This window comes from Streptopelia decaocto (assembly GCF_964273445.1).
Source record: "Streptopelia decaocto genome assembly, chromosome: 13".
Classification (NCBI taxonomy): Eukaryota; Metazoa; Chordata; class Aves; order Columbiformes; family Columbidae; genus Streptopelia; species Streptopelia decaocto.
This window is the reverse complement of record NC_138668.1, coordinates 14529811-14540602: the sequence shown is the minus strand read 5'-3', so window position 1 is coordinate 14540602 and position 10792 is coordinate 14529811. Positions and strand designations below refer to the sequence as shown.

The following is a 10792-nucleotide window of genomic DNA, read 5'->3' as shown; positions in this document are numbered from 1 at the left end:
GCCACTTGAAGGTATTATTTTTGAGCCTTTTCTGTAGAGCAGAAAAGGCTTCTCTAGGACAGATCAGTTTTCAGGCTTTTTTGAGATGTTCCACTAGCCCTATCTAATCCTCAGCCGCCTTGTCTCTAGAATGCCTATCAAAGAAAGATTTTGTTTGTTTTTCCTTGTTTGGCTTATTGCCAGTGACAGGGTTGGTTGTTTCCCTGAGCGTTTGCCCAGTTGGGCTGTAAGTATCACACACAGTATCACAGTATGTTTGGGATTGGAAGGGACCTCAAAAGATCATCTAGTCCAATCCCCCTGCTGGAGCAGGAATGCCCAGGTGAGGTCGCACAGTAGCGACAAGCTGGACAGAAGCCGCCCCATCTATGGGTTTTTTAGTGAGATAAACCCCTTTATTTCAGTAGCATCACTAACTTATCAAATTAGTCCTTTCTTGCAGAATAATCATCCTACTGTTTTTGAAAAATATAGCAGCATGGTAAGTACATCCCACTCCACCAATTTCCTTCAGTAACAAGAAGAAAGAGATACTTAGTTGAACACAGCAGCTTAATTTATTTGGAAATACGTTTAACTTTGAAGAGATTCAGTAAGTGTAGGGGAAGGTACAATAGAACCGTTTGCTGGTTGAATTGGAGATGAGTACAAATAGCACCTCAGCACTTTTATTTTGCTCAGTAGACCACGATCCTTTCCTGAATACAACCATGTTTAGCAGTTCATTGAGGAAACAGTATGTCAAATCCATCTTTATTTTTCTTCTTTTTCTGACACCTTCTTTGTGATAAACAGCCAGGATTTCCAGAAGAGATTTTTGGGTGCTTTGGTCAACCAATGTCCCTCTTTTGCAGATGGTAACAGCTAAAAATCAGCTCTCAACATGGTCACCTAAGGATACATGTCTGATTTTATGTATGGGGATGACATAATGTGTTATGTTCATGGCATCACGGCAGTTTAAGCCCCTCTTGTACTTGCGAATACTCTGTGGTTTAGTCTGATCTTTAAAGGCCCAAGATTTTTACGCACTTAATTCTTTCTTAATTTGTTTAATTACAGCCATTACATTTGAAGGAAGCCATTAGGGTTCTGCTGTGTCTGATGAACAGCACTGTACACAGGATTGAACACGGGAGAATCTGACCTCACAGCCCAAACAATCCAGGATTTTATCGCTAAGCAGCATCACTGACCCCCTTCCAAAGGAACCACTGGGGCACTGCAGGCAAGCGCCTCAACCCGCCCAAGAAACAACAGAATGGAAGCATTTGATAATTGAAACAAAACAAACTCACGCAAAAACTTTTCAGCTCAGCCAAGCCAGAACTTCTGAAAATTAAGTTCTCTCGCACTAACACACCTGTAGTTCCAGTCCCTTTGGGGCACTTGTTACAGTGGTGCTGTATGTGAATTCACATATTCACCCCTAATGTGTGTTCATTTTAATTAAGGGAGGGGGCTCTGTGGCCTGGTCATGAGTGTTACATCCCAGAAATGTCTGGCTCCTTTTCCTGTTAATGGATTTTTTTTCATACAAACCTACGCTCTACTGATTTCCCTTTTCTTGCCAAGGGGCTGTAGATGCTGTGCAGCACGCAGGGAGCACCCCAACCATCACCACAGCCTGGCTGAAGTGTTAATGTGTGTAAGTCACCTCTTGCCTTCCAACAGCTGTTTGCCAAGTCCCTCAGGACTTGGTATCGGTGTTCACAATATTCAGTTTTAACAGATGATCCTCCAAAGGTGCTTCACTAGTGAGTTTTTTCCTTAACTTGCATTTGTCTTTGTTAATGGCACTGAACACCTACCTCTTGTCTTACAATACTGGTAATTCCTGATGTCTTAATTGGATACCAGCAAATTCAAGAGGCTGCTAAATTTTCCAGAAGCCAGTGGGTGTTTTTCCCCCTCTAGTGTGTGTACTCCCTGCGAAGCAGTTTTCCCCATACCTCAGTTAATGTACACAGGTGCCTTACAGAGTCCAACCTGTACCAGATACAGCAGGTATTAACAGCTGCAGAGCTTAATGGGATGTTGTATCACCACAGATGCAATAATTTTATATGATTATTCAGCCTTTGCATATGTTTTGTCCTCTTTCCTGCTTCTTTGGTTGATGTAACTTAAGTGCTTCATGTCTTACTCAAAACCTTTTTGTGTTGTTTTCTCTCCTTGATTATTAAGGAACTTAGTGATGAAGGCTCTTTGTCTCAAATGAGCATGAAGTTCTGAAACAAATTACTCTGGAAATGCAGTAATTCATCAAATCAGTCTGACATTGGGGATTAAGTTTTATTTGTACACGAATAGTCTGAGTTACTTTAGATAGTATCTCCTTGAACCTTAATAAGATACTTTCTTCCTCTAAAAAATATTACTGTTTATCCTTTTTTAATTAACTGCTGTTTATTTCTTTCTCCTTTCCTGTAACTGTGGTTCCTTTGTATATAAGTGCACACTTCACTTAGCTGCCTTCACAACATGGAAGTTCCTCTTGAAAAACTTTATTTCAGGAACTTTTTGCAATCTTTTTGTTACTTCTAAGCCTGAGATTTTCACATTAGATCCATGTAAGTTTATTTTACTATTTACACCTATCACAGTACACTTATGGAATACCATCACACAGACAAGCCAGCTACTGACAGCTAATATAAAGATATTAGATTCCACAAGGTTTAATCTGCATAGAGACCAGAAACACGTTTAATGGTGAAACACAGGTAAGTCTTTCTGTATTTCCCTCAATTTTAAACCCATTTGTGTAGAATGTGATCTTCTTACCACAAATACCTACTTCTGTATTGTACATTTATCTTGTACTCAATTTGTCTTGGGTGGCTGGTGTCTTCCTATGCTTGCTAGTTTGTATTTCTTATGGCCACAAAATATGCCTTTAATAGTTGTTTGAAGCATTCTTTAAATATTAAGTTTTGTCTTCTACTCTTCCTCCCAGCGATACGTAATTTCTTACTGCATGTAACTTCTGAGAGTGGACAAAACTGAGCGATTATTTCTCGGACTCCATGTGAGGTGGAGATCTACAAAAGAAACGATGCCCCTTTGTGCTACACCATCTATTTGCCAATTGCTGGAGCTGTGCTTGCTGAAGCTTCACCAGAGATTTATTTTCCCTAGTGCAAATAGTATTTGTTTGACTTAATTCAGAAATCATATGGGATATAAAAATCTATTTACTTGCAGCATCCTTGTCACTGATCCTCATTCTTAGGAAGAATTAGGAGTCAAACTGCACATCAAAGTAGTTGAACATCACAGGAGTTTGGGAAGTATTTTGTATGCAACATTAGTTATTCTAAAGTTGCTTCGTCTATCAGTTGCGCTATCTACGGCATTGCTATTTGTAGCTTTCGTTTTGAAAAGTAGCCAAAATGGGACATTCCAGCAATTGCTGAGTGCTGTTTGTCAAGGGGGAAAAGTGTACAAAAACTTCTTACAAAGTGGTGACCTATTTGGATTGCTCTTTTCACACCTTACTGGATGAAATATATCCTCGTTTCATGTTTATCACTGGGGTGTTTTTGTTGCCTCTACTACAGATCTTTTCTGGTCACTGGACAGCCACTATATAGGTTTCTTTTGTTTTTAGGCATGCGTGTTGAGTGATCCATGCAACAGTGAAGAACCTGCCGTTGTACGTTCCACCCATTACTGTGGTACCAGTTGCCCTGGATTCTGTCAGCAGGATGCTGTTAGTTCCCCTCACCCTCCAGTTCCATTCAATGAAAACATTTTAAAAGACAAATGCAGTAGCCCTGGGCTACATGATGTTGCATTGTGTGGCCCCACAACAATCCTTGATAATGGCCAATCCTGCCTTGGCGATGGTGGGCTTGCTTGGAGGAGGTTCTGCCTTCTTTTCTGCTGGGCTGCCTGCAACGTTCAAAACAGGACACCATTAAAACCAAGAGCCGCTCAAACTCTTTCTTCCTACTTGTGGCTTAAAGAATGCAAGTTTTCCCCACCTTCCTCCCCCGGAATTTTTAAACTCTTGTTTGAATAACGCATCTACCACTTTGTTAGTAACCAAGCTGGTATGTGCATTCAAACTTCTCTCTTCAGGGAAGGGGGTTAGGAGGGGCTGAAGAATCCAGACATCTCAATGGGAGGGTAAACTGATCCCATCTTGTTCAATCTAGGAGTCCCTGGTCACAGCCATGGGGTCAGATAACAGGTCCTTTTACAGAAAGTCATCTTACTGCATTGACACCCCAGCTGCTAAGGAGCTGAAGAACAACAGTATCACTAGAATTTATTCTCTTATCAACTTGGATGTCATAATTAGGAGAACAACATAAAGGTAGGTTTTAATTTATCTTTAACATTGTGTTTAAAACAATGACATAGGAAGTAAACTAACAAGGGAGATGATGAGTCGTGCTCGCTGTGACTAAAAGGGTATAAATAATTCCTGATGCATCTTAAAATGTCTCTGTCAAGCTCTAACTTCAGTCATTTCACATCCATCTGGAAACTCTTTAGCAAGATCTGTGCAAAATGGTGGTGAGTTTGGATACAAACCTCTTGAGCTGGTGGATCAAATTCAATTTGTAAGAAGGGCACTGCTCTCATGGGATCGTGTCCCTGCCTCAGAGCTCAGTGACAGGTCACAACCAGCCTGGTAACTTTTAGAGCTCATGCTGTGACTGTTTAGTTTGAAAGCCACAGCTAAAAGCTTCCAAGGGATCATGTAACCTGCTTAGTTTCTGAGAAATCAGTGTGTGTGCGGTTCTGTCCGTGAGTTGAGGTGATAGAAAAAACCTATTTATGTTGGTAACATGTAAGAAATTTGGGGTGGCTGTTGAAGCTTACAGTGTTTTCTCTAGTCTCCATCTTCCCTGCAGTAAAACAGGCCAACTTAGCTCCAGATATCCTAGCATACATGTTAAGAGGTTTTTCCTGGTTATTTTTGCAGGATCAGGTAGGAAAATATAGGCAAAAATAAATCCAGTTGCTTACAAAAGCAGGTTGTGGCAATATGTATATTCAGATGTACTTCAAATATTTAAAACGTACAAAGCAAGCTTCAAGTGCCCATAGATTAATTGGATTCAGTTTTAAGGTGCAACAGGGCACTTGAATTCAAGTGCCCAGCAATTGCTGACGCACTCTCTTGTTTCAGGGTGATCCAGCGAGATTAACCCAGCGTGGCCTTGGAAAATGCTCTTTCATTTGGTTGTCTTTGGAGTTTTTCCTTTTTGTGGTGTGTGTTTTGTTTTGTTTTCTCTGAAAGTTTAGGAACTCACTGGTAGGAGACTGTGGTGCTTTGTCTAAGGGTTTTAACTTGGTGCGAAGGAATTCAGCCATCTCTTTGTCTTCTTCTTTCTCGCTGGTGGGGAAAAAGGAAAATAAATCTGTTACAGAAATAACAATGCTTGCTCTATAAACAGGACAACAAAGCTAGAGCAGCTAGGATCAAGTCACTAGTAAACAATTCACTTTGTTCTTGTTAAAAACACTTAATTTTCCTGCTTATTAGAGAGCAAAGTTTTGCCTAAATGAAAACAAACTTGTAGAATTTAGAGATATTTTTCCCCAAGGTTCTTTACTTGTCTCTGATAGTGTTGGGTTCGTTATCTTGACTCATCGGTGAATTTAAACAATAATGTGTCCCCTATTTGAAGCTGGTCTCACAAGTGCTTTGCCATGGTTCGTCTGCAAAGGAAAGCAGAGGATACAAATGGGTGTTATTGTGCCCCTTATTTTTAAAGGCCTGCTCAGCCAAAAGACCGGATCTCATGGTTTTCTGCTGTTAGTATTTATTGAACCAAGTACCTTTTTCTTTGCCTGAACATAAGAGCATTAGGCCCAAAATGAAAAGATGGTGTTGCGAACCTTGATTGTATCTTTTAATGATATTTCCAGTTAGTTTCTCTGCTGTTTTGTTATTTAACCATTAACAATGAGCACACTGACTCTCTCGGTTGAGAGGAAAAGCAGATTTTGTTATCAAGAGTTTGAAAGAAAAGCCTCAGGTTTTCCTGCCAATGTGAGTTGACACTAATATATTCCCATCTGTGTGGTGCACAGCAGCACGTTCTCAGTAGCTTACAATTATCGTCTGGCTGCTGACGAGGTTTCTGTGATTTGCACATCAAATCAGCATTGGAGAGCTCAGGACTGAGAGCAGCTCAGGCTCCCTGTCAGCTGCTGACTCTGGTGAGGGCTCTGAGCTCCGTCCCTCGCTTGCTGACAACTTCAATGTGTTGGAAGAGATATTGTCATTTAGGATGAACAGGCTGATGAGCCTCCAATCTTTCCCGTTAGAAGAGCCAAGGGAAGTACCAGCAGAACTCTGACTACTTGTGAGCGTTAGGATCTCGGTGCAACAGCTGGAAATGAACTTTTGAGGAAGGTTTCTCAGCAGCTCTGAGCTAAGATACAGACATGAAACCATTCTAAGCTCGTTTGTGCTTTAGGTGAGGTAGACCTGTTAGTGATTGCATTCTCACTTTTTTTTTGCTATGGCAGGGTGAGAATAGTAATAATAAAACCAACCATGTTAATATTTTATTTTTAAAAGGCAGGTTAGGGATGTCTATAAAAATGCCCATTGCAGAATTCCATTTTGTGTGTACTTCTCATGCCAAGAGGGTCTTCTGGCACCAGCAAAAATCCTTCTCTTTTTAATGGTAAATGCCCAGATGTTTTCTGGTAGGAAAGTAAGAGACCAAACTTCGCTGTAGTCAAGAATCACTAATGGGTTAAACAGCCATAGCAGTAATCTAATGTTTTGCCTATGGAACTGGAAGGAGGCTTTTAACTAAGGCATTTTAAAGGACCAATTCTCTCTCCTGTCGATGTAAATTTTGTCACTTACTCCATTGTGACATTCAGACTTGTGAAATCTCACTAATAAGTTCAGCTGCTTTTAGTTCTTACCGTAACCTCTCCACCTCTGCATCATCTACAAGAAAATCTCTCTTTTGTACCAGTCTATGGATCTTCTGGATCAGTTCGTCCTCTCTTTGTTTCTCCATCTTTGTTTTTTCTTTTTCTGGTCAAAAAACAAAGAGAAACCATTACTGTGGATTTTAGGAAGTGGGGTGGGGCTGGGGGGACACTGCACATGTCTAAGAATGAATTGCTGATTGATGTCAATGGTTCTTCAGACCTGTATCAAAAATAAATGAAAAGGTTTATTTTCCTTGTTCTTCAATAATCTGAATAATTAACATATGATATAATTGGCTGTTCTGTAATGACGAGGTTGTCTGTAAACAACCATTTTTGCGACATGAAAGATGTGCCCATCACAAACTATAAAACTGCAGAATGTGAGGTGTTACAGAGCTGTAGCTCAAGGTTATAAAGCAAATGTAGTTAAGACAAACCTTAAACATAGCAAGTGGAGCAGAGAGGAGAGAGCCAGAGGCAAATCCCAGCCCCTGTATTTCCTCAAGAAGCTGAAATTTTGAGTAGCTGAGAAGACATATTGCATTAAATCAAGAATTTTGGTTTTGAGCAGTAGAACTGCATTTAGAGAGCCATAAAATCAAATACAATGAGTTGCAAGAAGGGCAAGCTGCCTGCAGTCTGATGCATCTGAGCTATGTGATGCCTGCTGATTGAACTTACATTTTAAACAGCTAAATAAATCAGATGTTTGAAAACAACTACTTAATACAGCTTAATTTTGAGTTATAGGCTTCAGGACACTTACTGCTGGGAATTTCTGCAATGAATCCATTTCTTGGTGAGGTAAAAGCACCTTGAAAATATTTGAGACAATGAAATTCTGTAAGTCAATCACAAAGTCATACTCCTTGGAGAATTTAAAATTATGGTTTGGCAGAGGAAATAATTTGTAATATAACATAAGGCTGCTTTGTCTGGGATGTATTTTCTGTGTTATATCTTTTAGAAATGATAAAGGTGGTTATTGACTGCTATGAAGACTTCATGACTTCTACATCATTACCTATGGAGAATTCCTGTGATTAACGCTGAATATGCAGCATAGAAAAAAGAATGCTTAGAAAATACTGAAACCAAGGAGCAGGTACCTATACAAATCCATATGCTAACAGGGAAATGATAAATATGTTATGAATGAAACCAGTTCTGGAAGCTGTTTTTCTGGGTTCACACTTAGTTCTGTGTCAACGCAGCAGCTCCTTTGTCTTCTTGTGAGTCAGGGCAACAAAGATGCTGAAGGGAGTGGAGCATCTCCCCTGTGAGGAAAGGCTGAGGGAGCTGGGGAAGAGGAGACTGAGGGGGGACTCATTCATGGGGGTGAATATGGAAAGGGGGAGTGTCAGGAGGATGGAGCCAGGCTCTTCTGGGTGACAACCAGTGGTAGGTAATGGGTTCAAACTGGAACACAGGAGGTTCCACTAAAATATGAGAAGAAACTTGTTCGCGGTGAGGGTGTCAGAGCCTGGCCCAGGCTGCCCAGGGAGGTTGTGGAGTCTCCTTCTGTGCAGACATTGCAACCCACCTGGACACCTTCCTGTGTAACCTCATCTGGGTGTTCCTGCTCCATGGGGGGATTGCACTGGATGAGCTTTCCAGGTCCCTTCCACCCCCTGACATTCTGGGGTTCTGTGTGATTCTGAGTTTGCCAAAAGGTGGTGCTGCTGGAACTGTACAAACTTACAGTTCTGAAGTCTGAGATTTGCAAAGTGCTGAGGGGGAACTGCTGCCTGTGTATCTCTGCTCAAATCTTTGTGATTGCAAAAGAGTTTCTAAAATGCTAAAAAAAAAAAAAAAAAAAAAAAAAAAAAAAAAAAAAAAAAAACCACCAAAAAAGTGAAAACTGCTCAACCCTAACTCTAAGTTGCAAGTCTGGGTAGGAAAGCTGCAGACTAGGGGAGGCGAAGCAAGTGGGATCATTCCCATGTATTTTCTATGATTCATAATCCTTTCCAATACCACTTAAACCAATAATGTACCAATAGTGTTATTAGAAACTAAAAATGCAACCTCTAAGTAACTAAGAAGTGCAAAGAAAGAAAAAAGATTGAATCCACTTTTGTTGGGTGTGAAGAAAAGTGGAAAAGCTCTTGTACAAGAATATGTGGCCTCAGAGTAGATGGGATTCCTAGTTCATGAGTGACCTGCTCTCTCCTTTCTGGGGAGCAAGTTGCATGATAAAATAGGGGAATGGGGGGTGGAAATGAGGATAACCAAAGGAGAAGAAAGACTTGTCCTTAATAATTAGGCAGCAGCAAATTATTTCTGAAGGGTGCTAGAGGCTGTGCAGTAATATTTGGTGTAAATGGCCCAGAGCAGTTGCTGAGTGTTTGCAGGATCTGTCTGTACTCTTTTCCTGACCAGAGCAGGGCTGCTGTGGGTGACCCAAACCAGCAAAGCTGTAATGAAGCAAATTTCCACCTTGTTTCCAGCCGGAGTTTGGAGTTAAGGACTGCAAAACTGCCCACAACTCCATTCCTCGTTAGAGCGGTGAACTGCAGAGAATTAAGGCAAAAACACAAAGCAGACTTGTCCCTTGCTTCTTGTAGAAACCCATTTTACTTTAGTCTAGAAGGCAGATATAACTACGATAATGAATTGTATGTCTAGGAAAAGACCAATCACATTCACAAGGATGGCTGTAAATCCCTCTCCGTTCTCCCCTCTATCTTGGGTATCTCAGCTCTCTCTTTTTTACCTGACAGTCTCTGTGCCACCTGGTTCCCCTGAGATTTTCAAGGGAGTACAAGAACTAAGGAACGTGCACCTTGTTTCAGTGATATTTGCAGGTTGCTGCCCAGGGAGCAGGGAAATACAACATGAAAAGAAATTTAGAGACCAGGAGATTAAAGATGGGAAGGAAAACAGAAAGAAAAAGGACTAGAAGAAAGAGATGAAACTCTGCCTTGGGGGGAGATTTCTGACTATTAGGGCAGAGGTGTGTTCCTGACCCCATCCCCACCATTTTCCTAATATTGGGTTGGAGTGAGCCGTTACCTGGGATTGCTACCAAACTCTGCAGCTCTTTCTTAAGGTTCATGATGTCTTTGCACAGCTGGATGTCATCCATCCTGCGGAAACAGAAAATGCCCGGTCAGAGATGCACAAACTCCATCCCACATTGATGGGATCGGCCAGATCTCATCTGATGACGCAACTGTGTCATGGGCTGGCAGCCTGTGCGGCAGCTTGAGATGCTGAGCTTTAAACCTGGATACTGATGGTGTTCATTAACCAATTTTTAACAGATAGCAAAAGGTATTTAACACTAAATGTCTGAGCCCTTGATTACTTATCTGACTGGGATCTGATTTGTGTATAGGTCACATCAGTCACTGCCTTTTGCTTTCCAGAATGTTTGGTGACATTCAGTAATGAGCATCTGTGTACTTAGTCATTAAAAAGCAGGTGTGCTGTATTGCAGATACTGCAGCAACAGGTTCTGCTTGGGGAAAGAGCAAAGGTGAGAATAACTGACCCTGAGAAGGCACAGCAGAAGACAATACATTATTTGGCACAGCCAAGACAAGGTTTATATTCCACTCCTAATTATCTTTGACTTTACTGATAGCTTAGCCCTGATACCAAAGATCTCGAAACTGTAATAATTTGGCATCAAACCATTTTGGGGTCTTGTGCCTGGGTCAGTGTCTTCCATCGTTGATGTGAGTGCTTAAAATCCTTGATGTGTGCAGAAAGCCCATTAATGTTAAGACACAGAAGAGAGCTAAAAAAATTCTGTAACATTAGCAGAAACCGCACCTTCAGTTCTCATAGAAACTGCTGCCTATCCTGCACGCTGCCATGCTGGATTATTGCCCTGGAGGGGAGCAAACTTTAGTATTAGCTTCCT

At 41.1% G+C, this 10792-nt stretch overlaps 2 protein-coding genes across 3 annotated transcripts in view; both read right to left on the bottom strand.

The window, feature by feature from the left end:
- The window catches only part of NDE1 (nudE neurodevelopment protein 1), a 337987-nt gene that overhangs the window by 45360 nt on the left and 281835 nt on the right, over positions 1–10792 (bottom strand). The window lies entirely within an intron of this gene.
- BMERB1 (bMERB domain containing 1) overlaps positions 552–10792 on the bottom strand; it is a 49027-nt gene continuing 38786 nt past the window's right edge. Inside the window, exons 3-6 of one of the 2 annotated variants that reach the window (XM_082064545.1) lie at positions 9937–10010; positions 6907–7021; positions 5271–5353; positions 552–3897 (exon numbers count right to left, since the gene is read on the bottom strand). In XM_082064545.1, the coding sequence (XP_081920671.1) occupies positions 3785–3897; positions 5271–5353; positions 6907–7021; positions 9937–10010 (385 nt within the window). In that variant the 3' untranslated portion in view covers positions 552–3784. The other variant, XM_082064544.1, reaches the window with a different exon arrangement.